Source organism: Brassica oleracea, chromosome C5 (assembly GCF_000695525.1).
Source record: "Brassica oleracea var. oleracea cultivar TO1000 chromosome C5, BOL, whole genome shotgun sequence".
NCBI lineage: Eukaryota > Viridiplantae > Streptophyta > Magnoliopsida > Brassicales > Brassicaceae > Brassica > Brassica oleracea.
The window spans coordinates 35,262,455-35,289,041 of NC_027752.1; the positions used below are offsets into that span (position 1 = coordinate 35,262,455).

General features: G+C 39.5%; 4 protein-coding genes across 5 annotated transcripts; 2 read left to right on the plus strand and 2 right to left on the minus strand.

The window, feature by feature from the left end:
* Positions 1–8,236: 8,236 nt before the first annotated feature.
* LOC106345119 (uncharacterized mitochondrial protein AtMg00810-like) lies at positions 8,237–9,096 on the plus strand. Its single transcript, XM_013784377.1, has 2 exons — positions 8,237–8,996; positions 9,041–9,096. The coding sequence occupies exons 1-2, from the start codon at positions 8,237–8,239 to the stop codon at positions 9,094–9,096; spliced, it is 816 nt and encodes a 271-aa protein (XP_013639831.1).
* A 1,661-nt stretch (positions 9,097–10,757) lies between these two features.
* LOC106295013 (U-box domain-containing protein 25) lies at positions 10,758–12,383 on the plus strand. The gene has a single exon (XM_013730764.1). It carries the CDS (start codon positions 10,944–10,946, stop codon positions 12,207–12,209), a length of 1,266 nt encoding a protein of 421 aa, XP_013586218.1. The 5' UTR covers positions 10,758–10,943; the 3' UTR covers positions 12,210–12,383.
* Positions 12,384–12,678: 295 nt separating this feature from the next.
* LOC106295012 (filament-like plant protein 7) lies at positions 12,679–15,679 on the minus strand. Of its 2 annotated transcripts, none has more exons than XM_013730763.1 (6): positions 15,512–15,679; positions 15,301–15,395; positions 13,879–15,127; positions 13,420–13,771; positions 13,286–13,322; positions 12,679–13,205 (listed from the first exon to the last, which is right to left on the minus strand). In XM_013730763.1, the coding sequence occupies exons 2-6, from the start codon at positions 15,388–15,390 to the stop codon at positions 12,840–12,842; spliced, it is 2,094 nt and encodes a 697-aa protein (XP_013586217.1). In that variant the 5' UTR covers positions 15,391–15,395; positions 15,512–15,679; the 3' UTR covers positions 12,679–12,839. The 2 variants fall into 2 exon arrangements, with proteins under 2 accessions (XP_013586217.1, XP_013586216.1); XM_013730762.1 differs by having other exon boundaries at positions 13,274–13,322; positions 15,512–15,677.
* Positions 15,680–17,232: 1,553 nt separating this feature from the next.
* LOC106345120 (polyadenylate-binding protein 8-like) lies at positions 17,233–17,921 on the minus strand. Its single transcript, XM_013784378.1, has 2 exons — positions 17,838–17,921; positions 17,233–17,742 (listed from the first exon to the last, which is right to left on the minus strand). Exons 1-2 carry the CDS (start codon positions 17,919–17,921, stop codon positions 17,233–17,235), a joined length of 594 nt encoding a protein of 197 aa, XP_013639832.1.
* Between the last annotated feature and the right edge of the window lie 8,666 nt (positions 17,922–26,587).

Below are 26,587 nucleotides of genomic sequence, written 5' to 3' on the forward strand. Positions count from 1 at the left end.
ACATTTCCTCTCGACCGACAGACGACGTCGTTTAGTGTCTTAACCTTGAGAAATAAAATCATTTAATCAAGTGCAGTGATTTTCATACTATGCATGGTTTTCCGTCGTCAGTGTTTAAATTATTGATTATAAAGTTCTCGTAAGACCATGATTATTGGAGGTCATGATTATATTTAAGAGCCGGTTATTAATTTTTTTAATAAAAAATTAAGAGACGAGTTCTTATATTTCATTAAGAACTCCACCTTAAAAACTCTTTACTAATATAATGTTCTAAGTACTCAACTAATACACCAGTTAACTGTAGACTCATAGTACTGTTTTATTGTCTCAGATATGATTTTTTTAATGGTAAAGATATGAACAAACTGTTTTATTTTTTCGTCTTTTTTGAAAGTTGATATACCAACAAATTGTTGCAATCTTGAAACCTTACAGTAATAATGCTTGTGAAACGCCAAACCATGAAATATACAATATAGTTCAGTTTTTTACTTTTAAAAAGGTACGAATTTAAATGATCATGGGTTACATTCGTTTCTTCACTATGAAATAATGGATGATACGTGTCGAGCAGATAAAACAAGCATATTAGCATAGTATTTTATACATCAAGCATTATAAGTTACCTAATTGATTAATCCCATAACACTATGACATTTACGTGTGTGTGAACTTACCACTAGGCATATATACCAAGGGCTGAAAGACAACATTATTAGATCATATATTCATATGTATGTATAAGTGGAAAAAACGAGAACTGCAACGAATTGTCAAATTATATTGCAACAATGGACCGAACCTCTCTTTTTAGATCGGTACAAAACATATAGATAACAATATATTTCAAAATCAAACCAGCCGTACCAAACAAAACATCCAACTCAGGTTAGCCTAACTAAAGATAAAAAAGAAGAGAATAATAAAGTAAAAATGGGCCGAGTGTGCAAGTGTGGTGAGAAAACGAGGGAGGAGAGGACGAAGCTGGACCAGCTTCGAAACATTCCTGTCTTCATTCTTTGACCTTTGACTCTCTCCATTACCACATGCATGAGAGACCGTGACAATTATTCTGATGAGATCTATGTATATGTTGGTTTTGGACGAACTATGGTTTAATCATAGAGTTCACTAGATTTTTTTTCTTTCTAAAAAGAATTGTCGAGGTGGAACTCTGGATTTGTCGATTTCTGATATTCTTGGTTTCTCTCTGCTCTATTTGTTGTGCCCCATTATATTTTCCTTCGTGGCAGCGCGTGGAGTCTGGTGCTGGTGACGCAAGTCCGTCCCGCCAGATGCTTGTGGCAGCGCGTTAGTGAGTGTTAGTTCCGGTCTGCTTAAGCTTCGCCTTTAGATTCGGATGTTCGTCACCCCTCAAATCGGAATGATATCAGTGGTTGTGGCCTGCTCTGTCTCTTCCACTTCTCGATAATCCTTCAGCTTTGTGTTCGTGACTAGAGGGCGGTTATGTTCGTGGTGTATTAGTTAGGCTCTGGTTCCGAGTGTGGCTTCAAATTTATTTCCTCCGAAGAATTGTCTTTCGATCTGTTATATATATATGAGATTTCAGTTAGATGAGTGTATACGGTCTCAGTGGATTGCAAAGGAGGGCGGTAATCTCATGCGCAAGATGATGAATGACGGCATCGTCGGCCTACGGCTTCTCCTAGTACCGTCGGTAGTCTCTATTTTCTGGTATGTTTTGGGCTCGGGTTTGGATACTTCGCTAGGGTATGCTACTATGCTTTGTGTTCTTGTTGGAAGCTGTAGGAGCCGTTATAATCAAGGTTCCAAGGCGCTCTTCTTTCAGTAGCTCGTGGTAGCGATCTGATTACATATCTAGTACTTGTGGTTGGTAGGTCCGGCATCGTCTTGTTAGTAAGCTGCTTACTAGTTTGATTTTGTGTTTGCTTTCGGCTTGTTCCTCAATTGTTGTGTAAGGGTTACAACATTCCTTTCTTTTTTTGCTACTTGTTTTCTATATATGTCTGTTAAAATCAAAATTTGGTAATAATAACTTAACATTTTACCAAAAAAAGAAGAGTTCACTAGATTTTGGTATCGACTAATATAACAACTCCTCTTATTAGATCAAACACTCATATATGCATTGTTTTCTTTTACTTCTTAATCGTTAATTTTTCTGGTTATCTTTAATTAGTCCCGCTCAATCTAATTGCCTTTAATAATATTCTGTCATCAATTATTACCCAATTATTAATGTCATTTTCATAGCTACTATTAAAAAAAAATTCATAGCTACTAACACCTTACTCACCACCCTTTAAGAATTTAAAAGATGTGCACATGAATTCTAGTTTGGTTCTTTTGTCCTAAAAAATTAGGTTACTGGTAACCAAATCATTCTCGGTCACTCAGAAACAAAAATACACATAAGAAAGCTTTTTAATTGTTCCCATGAGGACATGACAATGCAAAGACAGGAAGGTTCTGCCCTTTTGCTGTTGTTTTTTTTTTGAAACTACCCCTTTTGTTGTTCATTGACATTAATGTCTGCAAATAAATTACATCAAAGTTTATAAAGAAATAATCAATAAATTAAAATCAGAAGAAGCAGATCACAAATTTTAGGTTCGTCCACCTACCGAATTTATTTTGATTTCGATGTTTGTGTCGTGGAATATTTGTCTTCGTTCGATAATTTCCTTTTAAACATCAAACCCCTCCATTGAGAAAATTAAAACTAGAACATATTTGTTTCAGTATATAGAGTATCTTTATACCTTGTTTTTTTTTTTTTGATTTTTAACGTTAAAACCCCTCAACTATGTTTGTTTTGGGTAAAAACTTCAAAACTAAGTATTTAACGTAAAAGCCCTCAAACTAATTTTATTTAATGAAGTAAACCCTAACAGGTCATAATTACCATACTACCGGTAAATCTTTAGTTTAAGGGTTTCTACATTAAGTAAACATAATTGAGAGGTTTTACCATTAAAAAAAATCAATTTTATAATATTATCTAAAAATTAGAAACTTAAATTTTCAAAATTAGCATTTTTAAAATTTTTTTGTAAATATATGAGTTTGATGTGTTTTAACATCAACATTATATATGTATAAATTAAAAATGTAAAAACCGAGAAAATATAACAAAAACTATATAAAGAATTTAGACGCAATAAGACTTTCTTCTCTAACTTCCGGATCAGACATATTCCAAAAGCACAAAATACTATGGCGGACAAGCTTGCAAGTGGTGCGAGAAGTTCTCCTTCAGCTATGTTATATGTCGATTCAATACTTTCGGTTTGGCTTTATGAATCGCGCGGTCCAATTACTTAGTTCTCGCTTATGTTGTCAAAAAAGTTACTAATTTTTAAATAATATTATAAAATTTTGATTTTTTTTTAAAAAAAATTTTAATGGTAAAACCCGTCAACTATGTTTACTTAATGTAGAAACCCCTAAATTAAAGATTTACCGGTAGAAATGGTAATTATGACCTGTTAGGGTTTAATTCATTAAATAACGTTAGTTTGAGAGGTTTTTCATTAAATACTTAGTTTGGGGGTTTTTACCCAAAACAAACTTAGTCGAGGGGTTTTAACGTTAAAAATCTTTTTTTTTTGTAACTGATCTTTATACCTTGTTTATCTGGAACAAAAGTTGTTTTCTAAATGTGATCATGTTACCTAGTTTCTTTTGAAGTGATATCAGTATTTATGTACTCTACATCTTCTACAAAAGTTTCAATGAAGTTATTTATTGTTGAAGCTTCGATCATACTTAACTCCAACGCATCAATATATCTTAAATTTCACTACTTTGAATGAAATGGATCTACGACTTACCAGTCTTGACTACTAAAATATATAATCATTGACTTATCGATCATTACCTAAATTAAACCAGAGCTGAATGTTACGAGCTAGTAACTAGTTTTTGACTCATGAATTCAAGACCATAGAATAGCTAATAGCTATGACAACTTTTGTCCCTAGTTTTGTAGGATTATGTATTATGGAAACTCATATCATCGTATATATTGTGTATCAATTATCATTACTACTGCCTTCTTCCTCACGCTTGTACTCTGTATATATTATTCTCTTTGTCAATAATATAGAATCATTCAGACCTATATACTCTATATGGTATCAAGAGCCATCGATACCCTAAATCTCTAAATTTTCTTTTGGCCGCCTCTGTTCTTTTCTTCCCCTCCTCTCTGTTTTCTCCATGGCCGCCAACAACATTCCCTCTCCTGTCAACAGTGACAGCACTGGCTCGGTTAAAATTATCACTGGGAACACACAACAGCCTCTCCTCCATGTTAACATGACTAACGTGGTGAAGCCCTTCTCCACTAACTACCTGATATGGAGCCGCCAAGTTCTAGCCCTCTTTGATGGTTATGAACTTTCTCAATACTTGGGTGATTCGTTTGAACCACCATCATCTACAGTGTTAAATGCTGAAGGCATAGCTGTTCCAAATCCACTTTTCACTCACTGGAAACGTCAAGATCGGTTGGTTTACAGTGCTCTCCTTGGGGTCATCTCAGGAAATCTCCAACCAATGGTCTCTCGTGCTCAAACCTCTGCTGATGTTTGGAGCATCCTGGCTGAGACATATGCTAAACCATCACGTGGCCACCTCAAACAGATCAAGCATCAGCTCAAAAGCTGGACCAAGGGGAACAAGTCAATTGATAAGTATCTCCAAGGTCTAACCATGCGTTTTGATCAGCTAGCAATCCTTGGAAAAACTATTGATCAAGAAGATCAAGTTGAGTATGTACTTGAAGGACTTCCTGAGGAGTACAAATCGTTGGTTGATGCTATTGAGGGTAGAGATATACCACCCATGATGACTGAGCTACATGAACGCCTTCTCAATCATGAGGCTAAGCTACTCGCAGCTACACCACTGTTACTCACACCGGCCTCTGCGAATGTTGCAGTCAATCGCCACAACAACTACAACGTGAAGCAGAACAACAACAACAACAACTACAAGAGGCCAAACCATCAGTGGCAGCAATCACAACAACAGCTCAGGCCTCAGTCACAACGTCCATCAAAGCCTTACTTGGGGAGGTGTCAGATTTGCAGTGTTCATGGTCATAGCGCCAGACGTTGTCCACAACTTTAACAGCAGAACATGACTCACGGTTATGGTTCTGTGACATCACCATATCAGTCTCCTACTCCGTGGCAACCACGAGCTAACTTGGCTCTCACGGGAGCTTACACACCGGAGAACTGGCTTCTTGACAGTGGAGCCACACACCATCTAACATCGGATCTCCACAATCTCTCTCTGCATCAACCCTACACTGGTGGTGATGAAGTTGTTGTTGGAAATGGCTCGACTCTTCCGATAACACACACTGGTTCTATCACTTTACCCTCCACTAAGCGTCCTTTACTATTAAACAGAGTTCTCTGTGTACCTAATATTCACAGAAATCTTATCTATGTCCACCGGCTTTGTAATACTAATAGAGTTTCCGTTGAATTCTTTCCCACTTTGTTTCAGGTGAAGGATCTAACAACGGGGGCTCCTATACTCCAAGGACGCACCAAGGATAAACTATATGAGTGGCCTAAGTCTAATGTTCCTATCACCTCCTTCTACGCAACTCTAGACACCAAAACTACCTTCTCTCAATGGCACTCTCGCTTAGGCCACCCATCTTTCTCAATTTTAAAGTCTATTGTTTCCAGCAATTCTTTACCTTGTTTTGATTCGGCTTTAAAAACATTTGCTTGCAATGATTGTCTTCTCAATAAAGCTCATAGGCTTCCCTTTCATGAAAGCTCCATATCTTCTTCTCATCCTCTTGACTATATCTTTACTGATGTGTGGCAATCACCTATTCTCTCTACAGACAACTACAAGTATTATTTGGTTCTTGTAGATCACTTCACATGTTATACGTGGTTATATCCTCTTAAAGCTAAATCTCAGGTCAAAGAAACCTTCATTCTTTTTCGAGCTTTAGTTGAAAACTCTCTCGGTTTCAGGATCAAACATCTATATTCTGATAATGGAGGTGAGTTTCTAGCCTTAAAGCCTTTCCTCTCTGTCAATGGTATCTCTCATCTCACCAGTCCCCCTCACACACCTGAACACAATGGTGTCTCAGAAAGAAAACACAGACACATTGTTGAAACAGGTTTATCTCTTCTCACTCATGCAAACATACCTCTTTCTTACTGGCCCTTTGCGTTTTCCACAGCTGTTTTTTTAATAAACAGAATGCCAACTCCTGTTCTTTCACTTCAAAATCCTTACCAAATATTGTTCAATAAAAAGCCTCACTACAATAAGCTCAGAAGCTTTGGTTGTCTTTGTTTCCCCTGGCTCAGACCTTATTCACCAAACAAACTTGAACTCAGATCGTTACCTTGTGTGTTTCTTGGATATTCCTTAACCCAAAGCGCTTATCTCTGTCTAGAACCTAAGTCTGGAAGGATTTATACTTCTCGACATGTTAGGTTCAGTGAGACTGAGTACCCTTTCAAAAAGCTTTCCAACTTACCCTCTTCTGTCTCGCAGGAACATACACCTGCAGCTCCTAGTCATATACCTCTTTTTCTTCCTGTGCCACTTGATAGTTCACCAGGTGTGTCTGAGGCGTCGTCTCCTGTTTTAAGTTCTTCACCACTGGAACAACAAACACTGCCGGAACACACGGACTTACCGCAGCCCCAACTATCAACACTGGAACCAGAACAACATCACTCTGCTCCGTCCTCACCTCACCTGTCAGACAACAACAACAGCAGCCAGTCACAATCCTCTCAGTCTGGCACTGGTGTTTCCAGGAACTCCTCCAACAACCAGCCAGTCTCCACCAACCAGACAGGTTCCACCAGTTCACAGTCAAGTTCCCCTCCTCCTGCTGCAATCCGCAATCATCAGTCGATGCAAACTAGATCAAAGAATGCTATCACCAAACCAAACAAGAAGCTCTCATTGGTCTCTGTGGCTTGTCCCTCAGCACATCGTGAACCCAATACATGGCAACAAGCAATGAAAGATCGCCAGTGGAGGGCTTCTATGGGCTCTGAGTTCAACTCGCAAATCGCTAATCACACATGGGATTTGGTTCCCTTCAAGCCTCATATGAATGTTGTTGGTTGTCGTTGGGTGCACACTTTGAAGTACAATGCTGATGGTACCCTGAAACAACACAAATCCTGACTGGTCGCTAAAGGATATCATCAACGAGCTGGAATAGACTTCACGGACACGTTTAGTCCTGTGATTAAACCCACTACCATCAGGACGATTCTTGGCATAGCAGTAAACTGTGATTGGCAGATCCGTCAGCTTGATGTAAACAATGCTTTCCTGCAAGGCCATTTTACTGAAGAGGTATACATGAGTCAGCCACCAGGGTTTGTAACTTACCAAATATTGTTCAATAAAAAGCCTCACTACAATAAGCTCAGAAACTTTGGTTGTCTTTGTTTCCCCTGGCTTAGACCTTATTCACCAAACAAATTTGAACTCAGATCGTTACCTTGTGTGTTCCTTGGATATTCCTTAACCCAAAGCGCTTATCTCTGTCTAGAACCTAAGTCTGGAAGGATTTATACTTCTCGACATGTTAGGTTCAGTGAGACTGAGTACCCTTTCAAAAAGCTTTCCAACTTACCCTCTTCTGTCTCGCAGGAACATACACCTGCAGCTCCTAGTCATATACCTCTTTTTCTTCCTGTGCCACTTGATAGTTCACCAGGTGTGTCTGAGGCGTCGTCTCCTGTTTTAAGTTCTTCACCACTGGAACAACAAACACTGCCGGAACACACGGACTTACCGCAGCCCCAACTATCAACACTGGAACCAGAACAACATCACTCTGCTCCGTCCTCACCTCACCTGTCAGACAACAACAACAGCAGCCAGTCACAATCCTCTCAGTCTGGCACTGGTGTTTCCAGGAACTCCTCCAACAACCAGCCAGTCTCCACCAACCAGACAGGTTCCACCAGTTCACAGTCAAGTTCCCCTCCTCCTGCTGCAATCCGCAACCATCACTCGATGCAAACTAGATCAAAGAATGCCATCACCAAACCAAACAAGAAGCTCTCATTGGTCTCTGTGGCTTGTCCCTCAGCACATCGTGAACCCAATACATGGCAACAAGCAATGAAAGATCGCCAGTGGAGGGCTTCTATATTCGTTGAGTGATGCTTCGCTTTTCATCTTGAAACGGAACCAAGATTATGTATATCTACTTGTGTATGTCGATGACATGCTAGTCACAGGCACCAATCCTGCACTTGTGGATAACATAATCACACAGCTTGGAAGACGTTTTTCTATTAAGGACCTCGGTCAACTGAGCTACTTTCTTGGTGTTGAAGTTACAAAGACATCAAAGGGGCTTCATCTTATGCAGAGGAAATATATAAATGATCTCCTTCACAAGACAAACATGCTTGATGCCAAGACAGTAGCTACTCCACTTCCCTCATCACCGAAACTTAGTCTTCACTCAGGAGCACTGTTACAAGATCAGAAAGATTACAGAATGGTAGTGGGAAGCTTGCAATATTTAGCACTTACAAGGCCTGATATTTCTTATGCAGTCAACCGCCTTTCCCAATTCATGCATAGGCCGACAGAGGATCACTGGCAGGCTGCAAAAAGGGTCTTGAGGTACTTAGCAGGAACCACTACACACGGTATCTTGCTCACAAAGCAACAAGGTCCAGCTTTACACGCATTCTCAGACGCAGATTGGGCAGGGGACACTGATGATTACATTTCCACAAATGGTTATGTCATCTATCTTGGTAATCAACCCCTATCATGGTCGTCCAAGAAGCAGCAAGGGGTCTCACGCTCATCTACAGAAGCGGAATACAGAGCGGTAGCTAATGCAGCAGCGGAGTTACGGTGGATTTGCTCACTACTTACGGAGCTTGGAGTTATTCTACCCGAGAAACCAGCTATCTACTATGATAATATAGGCGCTACATACCTCTCTGCTAATCCTGTTTTCCATTCACGTATGAAACACATAGCAATTGATTTCCATTTTGTACGGGGACAGGTTCAGAATGGCATCCTCAGAGTAGCTCATGTTTCTTCAAAAGATCAGGTAGCTGATGGCTTGACAAAACCTCTGTCACGAACTAGGTTTCAGGAGCTCAGAAACAAGATTGGATCACTGGACTTCCTCCATCTTGAGGGGGTGTATTATGGAAACTCATATCATCGTATATTTAGTGTATCAATTATCATTACTACTGCCTTCTTCCTCACGCTTGTACTCTGTATATATTATTTTCTTTGTCAATAATATAGAATCATTCAGACCTATATACTTTATATTATGTGCTTCTGTGACTTTGAGGTTCTATTACGAAAAAAAAAACCCAATAAAGCATTGATAGATGCGTGCAAAAAAGAAGTGGTTTTTCAGTATACGTAAAATAAAATAAAAACGAGTCAAAGATTTTGCTAAAAAGAAAAAGAAAACAGTCAAGCTTTTTAGATTTGGTTGTATTATTATGGGGTGGGGTGATTATCACGGGTTTGATGTTAACACAAGCAAGTGGAAGTTGTCTTGTGGCGGACCTTCCTCGTTCCTAGTCTTTCGCATTTCACTGATTTAGTTTGACCAATTTCCATTATTATTTTTAGTAACAAAATATATGTTTTAAACAATTTTGATGTTCCAATATAATATATAAGATGTTTTCATTTTTCTAAGCAACTTTTTACTTTATTAAAAACTGTGCAACCAATCATATTTGATAATCTATTTTGTAATTGGTTGAATAACATTAATTTATAGTTTAAAAGATACTTTCTATACAAAACAATGATTTTCTTAATATGCGTGTTTTTATCTAAACATTTTATACTCAGGAACAAAAAGACTGTAAATCAAGATCTGGTTTTTAATTTTGTATAATAGACATCAATGTCTTGGTAGTTGTGGCCTGGGCAGTGATTAAAAAGCGATTTTAACTTGAAGCTTTCGATTGAAAAAAGTTCGAAATGTCATGATTATACATAATTGTGATTTCTAGTCTTAGACATACCTTAACGGCCGAACCTGATGCATGAAGCTTGTATATTATGGAAGAAACAAAATAATTTATCTTCAACCTTTCATATGACGTATGTTTTTTGGTGGTCTATGTTTTTTGTTTATTTAGCTGAAAGCAAGCATTGTACAATGCCTTGTTATTTTATATGCGACGTCGTCTATAAGGTTTTGGACGTATAATAAAGCATAAATAAACTGTAAGTTTACATAAGGGCATCATTATTGCAAGTCCTTAACCCGCAATTAAAGAACTTTTGGTTTGAGTTTCCGTAAAATCCTTAACCCAAATTATATACGCTTATATAATAAATACATATACATATATGTGTATTAAGGACCTAAACACAAAGACTTGCAATAATGATGCTCTTAAGGAGATGTACGATGTGTATATCATTCACATAAAGCGCTTCACTTCTAAGGGTATGAATGGTGACCGGGGAATGATGGGGAATAATGCATTCCCCAACGTTCCTATAAAAAATCACCATTCGCAAGGAATAATAATTCCTTCTCATTCCCTCTCGTTCCTGTTTTTGTAGAGAATTAAAGGATAAAATTATTCCTTGTTAAATTTGAGAAGGAACAACCATTCCTTTTCATTCCTGCTATTTTTTTCCCGTATATTCCTTTTCTGTTTGTTCCTCTTGTTTCCCGAATGGTCACCAGTCAGACCCTAAGAAGCGACTTTCCCTACAAGATACATTTACGTAGATGGCATCTTAATCATGTTCTACTAACATATTTATTTAATTAAAAAATCCAGCAGTATTTTACAAAATTATAAATGGCACACGTGTGGGGGCACAAAGCCAGATAAGCTCGTTCCTCATACTCTCACAACAAGCATACCTTGTTCTTTGCTTTCTGAGTTTCTGTGTATTCGAAACTCGTTTAAATGCCGAGAAGTCTAGAGCCGTTGGATCTAGGAATCCAGATACCGTACCATTTCAGATGTCCAATCTCACTAGAGCTGATGCGTGACCCGGTAACCGTCTGCACCGGTCAAACCTACGACCGAACAAGCATCGAGTCATGGGTCTCCACAGGAACCAACACGACATGTCCTGTCACACGCGCTCCTCTGTCCGACTTCACTCTCATCCCAAACCACACTCTCCGCCGTCTCATCCAAGAATGGTGCGTCGCCAACCGCTCCAACGGCGTCGAGCGCATCCCTACTCCCAAACAGCCCGCTGATCCAACCTCCGTCCGATCTCTCCTCAGCCAAGCCTCCGCCGCGTGTGGAACTCACGTCTCCATTCGCTCCCGCGCCGCCGCCCTCCGCCGTTTGCGTGCGTTCGCGCGCGATTCCGAAAAGAACCGCGTTTTGATCGCGGCGCACAACGCCAAAGAGATTCTGATCAGGATTCTGTTCTCCGACGTGGCTCCAGAGCTGGTCTCCGAGTCCCTCGCTCTTCTAGCTATGTTCCCGATGACGGAGCCTGATCAGTGCGAATCTATAATCTCGGATGCGGGTCGGGTCGGGTTCCTGACCCGGTTACTATTCGATTCCTCTATCGAAACGCGCGTTAACGCGGCCGCGTTGATAGAGATGGTTGTGACGGGATCGAAGACGGCTGATATCAAAGGAACGGTTTTAACCTCTGAGTGTATATTCGAAGGAGTTATCGATCTTCTACGTAATCCTACGGTAACGTCGTCCCCACGGCGAGCTCTCAAGATCGGAGTCAAAGCCCTGTTCGCGCTCTGCCTCGCCAAAAACACGCGCCGCATCGCCGTATCCTCCGGTGCACCGGAGATTCTAATCGACAGACTCGCGGCGGGATTAGACAGGTGCGACACCGAGCGAGCTCTGGCTACGGTGGAGCTTCTCTGCCGGACGGCGGAGGGATGCGCGGCGTTCGGCGAGCACGCTCTGACGGTGCCGCTTCTTGTGAAGACGATTCTGAGGGTTTCGGATCGTGCGACGGAGTACGCGGCGGGAGCGTTGTTGGCGCTTTGCACGGCGGAGGAAAGGTGGAGAGACGAGGCGGTGGCGGCGGGAGTGGTGGTGCAGTTGCTGCTGATGGTGCAGAGTGAGTGTACGGAGAGGGCGAAGAGGAAGGCACAGAAGCTGCTGAAGCTTCTGAGAGACTCGTCGCTTGACTACTCCTTCGCTAACTCCGATGATTTCGCCTGCAGCGAAGTGGTCCCCTTTTGATCTTTTTTTTAATTAATTCCACAGTAATTATTTTTTAGTCTTTTTTTTTTGAGCAATTAGTAGAAAAGGAAAAAGAAAACACGTAAAGTGGTTATTTTTTTATGAAAAAAATGTGAATTAAAAAATACAAAAAGGTTTGATTTGATGACCATAATTTATATACTGGTTTTTTTCTTCAGTGTATGCAACTAATTTGTCTTCTTATTGATTGGCTTTTGGAGCTGGGAAAAGTTGTTAAAAAGCAAATGGAAGATATGCTAAAAGCCTTTAAAGTCATTCTTGTATGATGTACAGCTCTCTTGTTGAGTGCCGTGAGTTTTCTAATGAAATGTCATTATAGTGTTCTCTGCTTTACATGATGTAGAGAACTCTTGTTCATTTATCTTCTTTACGGGCTTAAAAAGGGCCGAAACTTAATATGTACAGCCCAATACAGTAGTAAAAAAGGCAACTCAGTTTGGTTTCCAGGTTTACGTGGATACATTTCGTTTTATTATCAAAATCAGAAAAGAGTCTACACTCAACACATCTCAGAAACACAAACATACACACACAGTTCATTACTCACCCCATATATACACAAACACAAACCAAAGCCCTTGTAAGAACCCTCTTCTTTTATTTTATTCATTACATAGTCAAGGCAAGATATTTCTTGCTGCTCACTCTTTTCTTCCTGAACAACAGCCTCTTCAAGAACCCTACTCCTTGCTTCTTTCTTGGAACCATCTCCATCTTCCCACCTTTCGCCTTCTCTGGTTCGTACACGATCAAGGCGTTGTTATTGTTACCATCATTATGAGTAACGCTGTTATAGGATGATGAATCTTTGGCCGTTGCGTCTTCAATACTTTCCCGGAGAGAAGGTCTTTTGTGTAGAAATTTCATTGTGCTGCTAGTTTCTGTTGTCGATAAAGCTCTTAGTTGCTTCCTTAAATTGGTAATTGTTTCTTGACACTCTGATAACTTCACAGAAGCTGCTGCAATATCCCATCCCTACAAACAAAAAATCATAATCATAATCAAACACAAATATTTATATTTTAGTATGTGAATTTATGTACCTTTCTACTCACGCTTTTGTTTCTATGCATTGGTTTCTTCGTTTCAACACTGCAAAAAAAAAAACTCACACAAAATGATAAACTTTCAATAGCAAAAAGGGAGTAACGTTGAGATCTTTAAATGTGATTAACGGTTTTCGGTTTACCTTTCTAACTGAAGCTGAAGCTCGATGCAAGTCCCTTCGAGTTCTTCACAACAACTCTTTCTATAATCAAACTCTACTTCAAGAGAAGACAGTTTCTTCTCCGTCTCGTTGAGCTTAGCTTCAGCTATGTGTAGCTTTGTATCAAGATCTTCCTTCATTGATCTCTCAGTTTCCATCTCAGCCTCTACTTTCTCCTTACTCTCTCTCAATGCCTTGACCTCGCCTTCTAAGCTTCTGATCTTTTCAACGGCTTCCTCAAGCTTATCCTTCAGTTCTTGCCTCTCTTCAGTTTCAACTTTCTCCACTTTTGTTAGACCCAAATGTCTCTTGATCTCATCCTTTGTCATTGGACCTGATTCCACACGAAAATAATATTACATGCTGTGGTTTCGGCCCTAAGGATTACGGGCTTCGGCCCCGAACCTCCTGGTATTCACAAAAATAAAATAAAATAAAAACCTGATTCCACATTTGATTTCCATGTGATGCAGAGAGGATCTCCTTCACCTTTCTTGGTCTCTACATCATCATCATCATCCATACATCCCAAAGCAATCTTGATGTCTTGCAACAACTCTTTAACACCGCGTTTCGATATCCTCTCTTGCTTTGATACAGCACTCAAAACAACTTGAATCCAGTCGAAAGACCCGTCGTCTTTCTCACCATCATCCTCTCCTCTTGGAGCTGCTTTCTCAGTACAAACAATAGCTAACTTCTCCATCTCATTAAAGTCATCCATAAGCAACTTCATCTCCTTCGAACCAGAAGGGCTAATGACACTATTTTCGCTTCTAATATCGAAGCTCGAAGCACTTAAAGGCTTCTGCCCGCGGCTAAGGTCTTTAATCTCCATGTTCTTCCTCATAATGATGTCCATCAGATTCTTGTTCTCGGCTCTAACGTTACCTATCTGCTCCATCAGCAGATCGTACTTAAGCTTCCGGCTCTGAGCTTCATCTCTCATCATCAAATCACTCTTATTATTCGCGTTTCTTCTTTTCATCTCTTCCCCTTCGTTCCTCATGGAGATCGACCTATCAGGAAACTTCTTGCGAAACAGGAGTCTCAGTCTTTTGCACTCGGCTTCGAGCTCCACGATCTTGTTCACGTTCCTGAGCTGCTGTTTATGCGTTAGCTCCATGGACTTGCGAGTATACTCTGTTTCCTCTGTTTTTACTTCGAGATCCTTCTCGAGAACGGTATACTCGTATCTCAAGAACGCGTTTTCTTTCTCCGTTGAGTCTAATCTCGTCATCAACGCTTCGAATTCTGATTCCACTTGAAACTTACGCTCTTGCAGGCTCACCGCGAGCTCTTTTTTGGCCACAAGAGACTTCTTTACCTGAGAGTTCTCGGCTGTTAACGTGTGAATCTTTCTCTTCATCTCGATTACATCATCAAATGCAGATTCTTCTTGTCTATCCTTCATGAAATTGTTGTTATCCAGTCTCTTTGCCTCATGATCTCTCCCAAGAAGCTCCATTCGCTGGAGAAGCTTATCACAAAAAGGCGATGAGTCTCCTCCATCCACCAAACTCATTTCTTCATCTTTCAAGAAAATCTCATCTGCTACGTCTTTATCTCCGTAAAGATTCACACGAGGATCTTTCTTAGGAGAGTTTAAGGCTACAGTTTCTAGCTTCTCGTTGAGATTTTTTCGAGCTCTCTCAGGTCTAACTCCATTTCCTGGAGGAACCGCACGTGCCTAGACACCCAAATCAAATTAATCATCACTCAAAAGACATTTACTAAGCTATCTCGAAGTTGAAAAGCAAATAAAGACAGAACATGAGTTAACTATACGACAAAGTTTTGCTCAAGAAAAATATAAAAACGTTTGAAGCAAAACTTGGCTGCTTCTGCAAGAGTTTATTTTACCTGTGGTTTGATGTTTCTTCTAGAAGAACCTTGGAGTGTTTCTGCTACAGATTCTATTTTCTTCTTCGATCTCCACTGGTTTGCATCCATTCTTTCTGTAAGATAGAGCATAAACTTAAACATACAACTTTGCATTCTAATAAGAATAATCAAAGAACAAGACCCAAGAAGATGTAAATGATCAAAGGAAGGTTTGGATGCCAGTTCTTACATAGTTTTATGTTAGAAGCCCAGCTTGATTAATTGTGTGACTAATGTCTGCAACAACAAAATATGAAGAAGAGGAGAGATGAATCTTCACAAGGAAATGAGGTAGAGGGAAGCGTCAAAGTGACTATGTGACACTGATATTAATTGTTTACGTTTCAACTCATAAATAAGCATTAAAGGAGCCAAAGATTATAGGCTTTATATAATTGTTTTTATTCTGAAGTTATAGTACAATGTTTTCTTTTTAATGAAGAAACTGTTTTAAAACCTTGCCTTTCATAAATTTTACTAAAGAAACAATCATAAAAAATATAATTCACCTATTAGTAATACCATTTCAACACTTAACAATCATTTCGTTTTTGCATTAGTAATACCATAGTTAATATGGTAATACCTACCCTTAAATGAAAGAAAGAGCAAATATTAAAAAAATGCCTGCAAATCAATTATGGGGTTAAATTAAGTCTACAAGACATTTTAGTGCTACCTAATGAAAGTGACATTTGTCTTGTAACTTTTTCTTTGATAATTACTTTTGACATCTCTCTTCTTTTAGTGGGTTTCATCAGCTTCTTCTTTCGGTTCTCCCTTTTTTTGTAGGCTTCTAACAAGCAAAATTATATTTCTAGAAGATAATATATAAACAATTCCAATGGTTTTTTTTGTCATAAAAACAATTCCAATGGTTGCCAAAAATAAATAATAAACATTTCCAACGTTAGAATTTCAACAATTTTGATTACTGGTAAACCATATACAGAAGTGTTGACCCTTTAGAAAGAAGTATACGAAAAGTGTTTGGCCAACATTGATTCTACCTAATTTAATTATTTCTGTGAAAAATATATTATAAGTTAATCATGGTTAGACAATCACCATGTCACTAGCAAGACAAGTATTATTTTCTTTCTTTTTGATTTTCTTGGAGGGCCATAGGATTCCAAATGCTCTCCAGTCTCCACCGACAGTTTTTACTACCACTACCATTCTTTAATTACCCATCATGTCGTGTTGAAAAGGAAAAGAAAATATAATATCACAAAAGTTCACAAAATGGAACGGAGAAGTGGGGAATATAGTAAAGGAGACGTTACGAAAATATTAAATTTTGGGGGGGCATATAATTTTGTGATGTCTATGAAAAGAATAAAGCTATGATTATAAAACTAATGAAGATATAACCAAAATATTAAATACACTTTAAGCCGTTAAAATGATATATATTTCTTAGTTGTCTTGTTGTTGGGGAAGAAGCCACAATGATCTTTTGTAGGTACTTGGTATAAAGACTTGTTATATAGTTTTCAAATGGATTTGCTCTGCATTATTTGCATCGGTTGAACCTAATCGCAGGCATGCATTTTATTTATTAACTATAAGAAAGCAAAATATTCAGGCATCCAAGTACTAATATCAAGCTTTATGTCAGGATCGATCCTGATGAAGAACAGTTATCTTAATATTTTAAGTTGTTAATATGTATGATTATATAACTTTTAAATCAGTATATTATTTTTTAGAATTATAAATCTCTGAACCATCTGTGTTTACCATGAGTGAACGAGTTAAATGGAACTAACCACCAACTGATTTTATGTTGGAAATTCATGACAAGTCCAGTTAGTTTTAGATTGTGCAGTAGGTTTCATTTCAAATCTGTCGTTTGTGAATAGTATTACCGTTTGTTTACTCACCCGCGCTACTGCGCTCACAGCTTTCTTATCCATTCTTATACGTCATTTTCGATTTCGTGACCAACCACTCCTTGTCCTCAAACTTCTTCCCGTTTAAAGCCTCAACAGCTTTCTCAGCATCCTCTGGATTTTCAAAACAAACAAAACCATTGCCTTTAGACTTTCCTTGACGAACTTCACCTTTCCTTATGATCAGACAGTTCGTCGTCGGTCCAAACTCTCCAAAAATCTTCTCAAGCTCTTCATCAGCCAATGACTTGGAGAAATTCTTGACGTAAATATCAGTGAAGAACCCCTTATCGTATGGAGAATCTCTCTGAAGAAAAGGTCCTACATATATTTTCTCATCGTTAAGAAGCATTCCGTTCAAATAACCAATGGCTTTGAGAGCTGATTCTTCGTTTTCATACTGCACAAAGCCAAAGCCTTTTGAACGACCAGTGTCATTATTAGTAGCCAATTTGAATCTTAGAATGGATCCAAAACTCCGAAATGTGTCGTAGAGTGCTTTGTGGTCGATGGACTCTTCAAGATTCTGTAAACAATTTCAGATTGGAGATCAAGAAACAAAAGATTTTATTCTTTGGAGTTTCACATTTCAGTTTATACCTTTATAAATATACAACCAACCCCCCGCTTTCGAAGAAAACTTGGATCATGGACATGATAAATAGCTCTAATCTCTTTTCCATTAATACCAGTGCCGTTCATCATCTCTAGTGCTCTTTGTGCTATCAACCGGTCGACCAAAGAAGAAAATCAGAAGTAGAAACATAGAAATGGTACCCTCGAGAACGCACTACTCTGACTAAAACCTAGGTTGTGATTCGTGATATATTGTAGCTAAAAAAACTTTGAAGGCTTTAAAAAGATCCTAAAGTCTTGAAATTAACGTCATATATTACCGAATGTTTTTTCTGTTAGAAAAAAAGGGAAATCAATAGTTTAGTGAACAAAAAGAAGAAAAACTGGGTTTACGTCTTTTCAAGGTTTTAGATCAATAAAACTTGCTTAGTTAACTGATTACGCGTTTAAGCACACACCAATCACCAATTAACCTAATGTGCAACAATACAGCAATCGAATGGTATGTCATTGTAGCATTTTAGCACAAGGAACTAGTGATCTATAACACCAAGAATATACAAACTTTCCTAATCTAAGCAAACAAGAAATAGATGATTTGTAACAAACTAATATCCTAGAAATATAAACAAGGTGATCTCAAATCCAATCAAGAAATAAGTGTAAGAATTCAATCAAATGCTAATGATGGATCCATGGGCAAAAATAATTAATATAAGGTGATCAAGGTTCAATCTAGGATTTTTGTTAACAAGTCTGTAGGTCTAGATCTCATTCAAAATAGATTAATCCGCTTCCGTGATAATAATCTCTATGCTAGTCATGCATCAAACATCAACTTCCGTTGGCTAACACATTCAAGCATGCATAAATCACAAGTCTACTAACCACTTAAACATCTTGGACATCAACTTCCGTTGGCCAAATATGTAAAAGACAATGCTAAGTTCATTCAAGCATTTTAACAAACACATTTGGGGCGTAAAATAGCTTAAGGTCTAGATGAGAGTGATCAAGTCTAATCTAACATTAAGAACACTTAGCAAGCATAAAACATTGTTAATGAAGCAATAAACATCCTAAATATCCACTTAATCACTATAATATATCTAATCCATGAATCACAAGGTCACTACTCACTAATCATCTTCATGAGAAACCTTAAAGTCACGTAAGTATCAAGGTTAATCATGTTAATGAGCAAGAGAAACACAAATATAAGATGAATCCTTAGATTATCAAAAGATTCAAGTTTTTACAAATTTAGACAAAATCCTAAGAGAAAATGAGATAAATTAGGATTTTTGGAGGCTAAAACTATTTATAAGAGGTTCAAATTCGTCCTGGTTCAGTTGAAGTAAACCGGGTCAAACCGGAGATAACCTGTCAACCAATTGATTTTTTGTTTTGTCTTCTCCCGAGCGGGTTATGCATCCCGTTTCACTAAGCCGCTCTGATATTGACATCAAGTGCGCGCGGCTTCTTCTTCCCGCGTTGCAGGTCCGCTCCAAGGTGCGACCGAGATATAGCGACCACAGCACCTCGCTCCTTTGAACTCGCGTCCGAGCCCACTGAGTTCCCGAGCGGTGTCTCCATCTCCTTCGTGGTTTCTCGATGTGAACCGTAACACCACCAAGTCGTCTTCTTCCTCACCATCTCGTAGCTTCACCGCGACCAAGCTTTCACGGCGAGTTCTTCATCTCCGGAGTCAAGCTTCAGTCACGGCCAACCTTTCTCAACCGCCATTGATGAACCTCGAGCTCAGGAACGATCTTCAATCAAGGCCGAGCTCGGGCATCTCCGTCATACTCTCAGCCCTCACCGCTGCGAAGCTCAACCGCGACCAAGCTTCGTCCACGGCGTCAAGTCTCCATCTCCGCCGCTCTGCTCCACCACGGATTCTCAAGTCAGGCCATCTCAGCTCGAATCTGCAACTTCTCTCAGTTATGCCAAGACCAATTCCGAGCTCAATTGCCGTCGTTAGCTCTCACCGGTGCTCATCCTCGCCGTCTTGCTCTGAACCCGTCATGGTCAGCACCGTCGTGGACGTCATGCTTCGTCGCAGAAGAAGCTCGAGGATCAACCATGGCCAGATCTAAGATTTTTTCACATATGGCCCGTCTATTTTCAGCTTTCACGAAATGACCCTAAAACTCTTGAAAAATCAGGTATATCCTCTCGAATTGACCTCTGCACTTTTGAATGTACAATTTCACCCAAACAAATATTCTGAATTTGCAGCATTGGTCCCTGTTCTCTTGTTAACATCACAGTGGACGCAAAACTTCTAAAATGTACTATTTAACCCTTGAATTTCGTCCCAAACTTCCAAATTGTGCATCCAACCCCTTATGCATGCAAATGGACATATATATGCAATCTAGACATCTAAATACAACTTAGAATGATCATAATAAGCTAAAATATGAATATAAAACTCATTAAACCAAGAGATATCAGTAACATATGAGACTTTTAAGATTTTTTTAAGTGTTCAAAGCTTTTAAAGCTATATCACCAATCACAACCTATAAAACCTGTTTTCTTTTGTGCTAAAAAAACTGATTTTAATTTAGTCACTAAAATTTCTACAATATTAAAAGCCTAAAGCAAAAAGTCATTACCAAGCACAACCCTAATTTAATCTAATCTAAACAGTAAAAACAAAAATCAAAAGTTACCATCACGAGAATGGTGAAAGCCAACGTAGCCATAGCTAGATCTATTGGTGATCGAATATCCGCAAACACGAGCAGAACTCACTTGACTTGCCTGGGAAAACGCATCGAACAGAACAGAATCTGTCACGGTCGGCTCAATATCACCGACGTACAGCAACGTATACCCTGCTTCAGCCATTTCATAAATGCTCGGTTCCCTCCACCACCACCACCAGTACGCCATGTTTTTTTCTTGTAGTTTTCTTCTCTCTTCCTTCTTTCTTTTTATTCACTACGTACGAGTACGACGAACTCAACAAACAAAAAGACAATGAGGCAATGATGCTTCAGCGAACGTTTCATCTATAGTTTTCTTGCTAACAAGAAGAAGTCAGAGGGAAGATAATCAGTCAAGGCCGGTCGTGGCTCCATTAACTTTTTGGAAGAACAATTCATCTTTGTTCTTATCTCAAATAAAAGCTCTGTTTACAATAGATTTCTATTAATAATAAAATAAAATTACAAATTAAATGTACAGAATTTCCAAAATATAAATTATTACATAAATATACGCATATATTAAAAAGAAAAGATATGAAAAGTGAATTTAACGGACTACCGAAACAACCAAACCAAAGTTTTCGGTTTTGCTTTGGTTATTCAGGTTTAACCGATCGACATCATTTTAAAATCACTTTGGTTACTGGTTCTGCTCGATTCAACCTAACGTTTATAATTTTAATCACCTAACGTTAGCCCTGGGACGGATCCGGATATCCGGGAAATTTAGGGTATCCGGATCCGGATCCGGATCCGTCGGATCCGGATTCGTGGTTTCCGGATATCCGGGTTTCGGATATCCGTCTCGATATTAACAAGCTAATATAAACTCTGTTTCTGTATATTCATCTCAAGGTTACAACGATAGTATTTATACAAGACGTAAGATCCTTAAAGATAGGAGATAACTACGACAGTATGTTTATCTGAAATATATATGTCTATCCTTATCTAATACTCCCCCTCAAGGTGGTGAGTGAAGATCTTGAACTCCCATCTTGTCCAGTAAGTAATGTAGTTGCTGACGTCCAAGCGACTTGGTCAACAGATCAGCCAACTGTTCCATCGTGCCAACGTGATGTGCTGCAATAATCCCAGCTGTAATGTAGTCTCGAACGAAATGACAGTCCACCTCCACATGTTTAGTTCGTTCATGAAAGACCGGGTTTGTTGCTATATGGATAGCTGCTTTGCTATCACAATGAAAAGGTATCGGGAACCGCTGTTTAATCCCCAAAGAATCCATGACACCGATCATCCACTTCAGTTCACTGCAAGTCATCGCCATAGCCCTATATTCGGCTTCTGCGGAGGACCGCGAGACCGTTGGTTGTTTCTTTGTCTTCCACGAAATAAGGGAATTACCCATCATGACAATGTAGCCAGTAAGAGATTTCCGAGTAAGTGGACATGCCGCCCAGTCTGAGTCACTGTAGGCAGACAGTGATAAATCACTCGAAGCACTTAGCAATATTCCACGGCCTGGAAGACCCTTTAAATATCGTACCAAACGAACAGCTGCGTCCCAATGTTTTTGCCGTGGCTTCTGAAGAAATTGAGCAAGTATATGCACTGGGTAGTTTAGTTCCGGCCGTGTGATAGTAAGATAGACAAGCCTTCCAACCAGTCTTCTATACTGTGCTGGTTCTGTATAAAACGGTCCATTATCACGCCCAAGATTGTGATACTGCTCCATTGGTGTGTCGACCGGTTTTGAACCCAGAAGTCCACATTCAGACACAATATCAAGAGCATACTTACGTTGTGACAAGTATATACCCGCTTTACTTCTTAGAACCTCAATGCCTAAGAAATAACGAAGCTCTCCCAAGTCTTTCATATGAAAAAACCGATGCAGATGTTCTTTAAACTTGGTGATAAGCTCAGAATTATTTCCACCAATAATCAAATCATCAACATAGACCAACACAAATAGTGTAGTATTGTTTCGATTTAGAGTAAACAGAGAGTAGTCTAGACGATTCTGTTTGAAGCCAAATGCAAGTAGAGCTTTAGTTAATCGTGCAAACCAACACCTAGGAGCCTGCTTAAGGCCATAGAGTGCCTTATTCAGCTTACAGACTTGATTCGGTTTAGAGGAGGCAAAGCCAGGAGGTAATTTCATGTAAACTTCTTCTTCTAGTTCACCATGGAGAAATGCATTATGTACATCCATCTGATGTAGTTCCCAGTCACGAGCAGCAGAGATGCCAAGTAAGGTGCGCACTGTATTCATCTTGACAACAGGTGCAAAGGTCTCATTGTAGTCAACACCCTCCTCCTGTTTGTTTCCACATGCTACCAAACGTGCCTTATAGCGTTCAACCGTTCCGTCCGCATTGAACTTGATTTTAAATATCCATTTACATCCAATGGCCTGTTTTCCCGGAGGTAGATCAGTGACTGTCCACGTACCGCTACGTTCCAGCGCATCTATCTCACCAGTCGCTGCGTTTCTCCACTTTTTATCTTTCATTGCTTCCTTGAATGAAGTTGGTTCAAGCTGAGCTTCAACTTTAAGAAGAAACGCCTGAACATGTGGAGCAAGACGATCAAACGATACATAATTCTCCAAGGGATAGGCACACTTACCTGAAGACGATGATGGTGGATGTGATGGGTGAAGAGCAGTCGTGGGGTTTTCATTTACTTGAGCTGTATATGTAACATACGGACCTAAGCGAACAGACTGTGTCTTAGTCCTGTGTCCTCTGCCCAGTGGTTCTGATGTTGACTGCTCGTTTGTAGTAGTCTCTTCTGTATTACTTGCTCCCCCTTGATCATTATCACCAACTGTCGCCTCCGTAGTCTTACTGGTTTCATTGGTTACAGACGGCTCACTGGTACTCGTCTGAGGGGAATTCAAAGCTCCCCCTGTCTCCGATACTGCAGTGGGAGAGACAGGATCAAAATCATCATCATAAGTCGCCGGATGTGGCGTAGGGACCGGTACATGCTCTATAGTTTCAGACAATGAGTTGGTAAGAGCAAATGGGAATATGTCTTCATGAAAGATTACATCTCTTGAATCAAAAATGCGTTCTGTTTCGAGATCACAGACCGTCCATCCTTTCTTTCCCATGGGGTAGCCAAGAAATACGCATCTAGTACTTCTTTCATCGAACTTGTCTTGTCCACGCTTTATTCGACGAGCATAACACAAAGTTCCAAATACTCTAAGATTGTCATAAGAGGGTGCTTTACCATAGAGCATCTCATACGGCGTCTTATTATGTAACAGCCGTGATGGTGTTCGGTTAATCAGATAGGTCGCCGTTAGTATGCTTTCTCCCCAAAAATGCCTTGGTACATGTCCTTGGAAGAGAAGTGCGCGCGCAACGTTCAGTATGTGTCTATGTTTCCTTTCCACTCGTGCATTCTGTTGCGGGGTCTCAACACACGAAGTCTGGTGAAGAATACCTTGAGATGCAAAGTAGCCTTTAAGAGTTATAAACTCAGACCCATTGTCACTGCGAACCATCTTTATTTTCTTGTTGAATTGACGATCAACATAGGCACAAAACGTTTTAAAGGCTTGTGGTGCTTCCTTCTTTTCTAATAAGAGTATTGTCCATACGGCTCGAGAGAAATCGTCCACAATGGTTAAAAAATAACGAGCTCCAGTTGTGGATGGTTCACGATATGGTCCCCATAAATCACAGTGAATCAAGGCAAAACACTCATCAACTTTATTAATGCTAATTGGAAAAACATCTCGAGTTTGTTTAGCTCGATGACAAGTACCACAAGAACTCTCTAAAACTCCAATATTTTTTGTAAAACCAGCGGAAGATGACAAAACTGAAAGAACACCAGAAGATGGATGACCCATGCGTGCGTGCCACAGATCTCGTGTCTGGAAAGCTTCCACATGATTTGCTTGAACAGAAACGGAACCCATGTACTTGAAAACCCCATTATGCTCTTCACCCGCACCAATCAAAGTCTTCGAGGCGAGGTCCTGTATCACACAAAACTTTTTAGTAAATAGGATGAATCCAGCAATATCTTGGAGCAGTTGAGATATAGATATGAGAGTTGCAGAGAGATGAGGAGCATAGAAGACACGTCTCAATATGAGACGACCACCAAGATTCAACTGTCCTTGTCGTGTGGCCCAAGTTATACTACCATTAGGCATTGTAATAGGAACTGGTGCGATTGTGACAACATCACTAAGTAGATTAATTTCTCCAGTCATATGGTGTGAGGCACCCGAGTCAATGATGATATCATATCTACTGTCTTTTCCAAAGAAAACAAGTTTATCTTTCTTACCAAGCTTCTCACTGGTGCTCGATTTTTGTGAATTCACAAACTGAGTTAAGGTTGCCCATTGTTCCGGTGTGAAGTTTGGAAAGCCTTGACCCTGAGCTTCAGATGTTGTGTCAGCCTGGGTATTGTATGCACGGAACCCAGATCCACGACCACCACGTCCTCTGCCTCGTTGAGACTCTCCTCCTCGTCCTCTTCCTCCTTTGTCTGTCCCTCGACCTGTTCCTGGTTTTGCGTTGTTCTCACCCCACCATTCTGGATATCCAATAACTTGAAAGCATTGATTTACTTCATGTCCTTGCTTCCCACAGTGAGAACAAACTGAATTGTTTCTTGCAAACCGAGCAGCTGCAGCCTGAGCATTGGTAATGATCTGTTGAGACTGTTGCAATGAGGTAGGTTGTGTTACCGCGGATAAACCTATTGCAGGTGACTTATCCTCATGCCGCATAACATTCAAGTGTCTCTCTTCCTGAATTATTTGCGAGTAAACCGACTCAAGATTGAGTTCAGCTTGTCTACTCAACAGATTCGAGCGTGTTGTACCAAACCGTGAATTATCCAACCCCATAAGGAATTGATGCACACGTATTTTTTCTTCTTTCTTCTCATACTTCATCACAGCTTCACACTCAGGATTTCCACAACAACACGAGAAACCCTTGTCAAAATCAGCGAGATCATCCCACATGATTTTCAGTTTGCCAAAATAAACTTCTACTGCATCACCATTCTGTTTGCAGGATGCAATCTCAGAATGCAGTTGATGTATTCTTGTATCATCAGTCATAGAAAACCTCCGTTGAAGGCTTCCCCACATAATCTTTGCGCTGTCAACCAGAGATATTGACGGTCGCAGTTTTGATTCCACACTGCTGTAAATCCAGCCAATGATCATGGCGTTCACCATATCCCACTTCTCTTCTTCTTCTGGTTTGTTCACCGGCCTTGTAAGAGTTCCATCAACAAACCCTGTTTTTCGTTTGCTTTTCAACGAATTGAGCATTAGCTTTGCCCATCTTTCATAGTTTGCTCCATTCAAAAGAATGGGTGTCAAGACTTGCCCCGTATTATCTGAAGGATGAAGATAATAAGGAGAGGCAAGAGCATTCTTATCACCTCCAGTAGCTCCTGTTTGCGACGCCATGGTAACCGAGGTAGGTTTAAAATTATCTCACCGTAACAAGATGTTTTGGTGGTTCGGAAGATATATTAGCTTTGTAAAAATTAGTTTGCTGGCTCTGATACCATAACAAGCTAATATAAACTCTGTTTCTGTATATTCATCTCAAGGTTACAACGATAGTATTTATACAAGACGTAAGATCCTTAAAGATAGGAGATAACTACGTTTTTTTAATATAATACATAAATTAAATATTTATAAATATATTTATATATGTTTATAATATTGTAAAAACTAAAATATAATATTATAAGATTAATTCATGTATAAATATTAATATAAAAAATTGTATTTTTTGTTAAAAATTTAATGTATTTTAAAAATACGGATCCGGATCCGGATATCCGGACCTAAAAATTAAGATATCCGGATCCGGATTCGGTTTGCACGGATCCAAGATTTTACTATCCAGATTCGGATCCGGGCACCCCGGATATCCTATTTTCGGAGCGGATCCGGAGCGGATCTCGGATCGAATCCGGATCTCGGATAATAAGTCCCAGGCCTGCCTAACGTGGATAATTTAGTTTCTGCACATATTAATTACTTTTCTTATTTGCCACTAACATACTAAAGAATATATGTCACTTTTAATTATTAGTACGACAATCACT

What these genes read in the sequence shown, in the direction of transcription:
- LOC106345119 (XM_013784377.1), top strand. Translation starts at nt 8,237, where the DNA reads ATGCTAGTCACAGGCACCAATCCTGCACTTGTGGATAACATAATCACA. An exon ending in TAATCCTGTTTTCCATTCAC is followed by an intron (nt 8,997 to 9,040) that starts GTATGAAACACA and finishes GTACGGGGACAG; the next exon opens with GTTCAGAATGGCATCCTCAG.
- LOC106295013 (XM_013730764.1), top strand. Translation starts at nt 10,944, where the DNA reads ATGCCGAGAAGTCTAGAGCCGTTGGATCTAGGAATCCAGATACCGTAC.
- LOC106295012 (XM_013730762.1), bottom strand. Translation starts at nt 15,390, where the DNA reads ATGGATGCAAACCAGTGGAGATCGAAGAAGAAAATAGAATCTGTAGCA. An exon ending in GAAGAAACATCAAACCACAG is followed by an intron (nt 15,128 to 15,300) that starts GTAAAATAAACT and finishes TTGGGTGTCTAG; the next exon opens with GCACGTGCGGTTCCTCCAGG. An exon ending in GAAATCAAATGTGGAATCAG is followed by an intron (nt 13,772 to 13,878) that starts GTTTTTATTTTA and finishes GTGTGGAATCAG; the next exon opens with GTCCAATGACAAAGGATGAG.
- LOC106345120 (XM_013784378.1), bottom strand. Translation starts at nt 17,921, where the DNA reads ATGATGAACGGCACTGGTATTAATGGAAAAGAGATTAGAGCTATTTAT. An exon ending in GTTTTCTTCGAAAGCGGGGG is followed by an intron (nt 17,743 to 17,837) that starts GTTGGTTGTATA and finishes AATTGTTTACAG; the next exon opens with AATCTTGAAGAGTCCATCGA.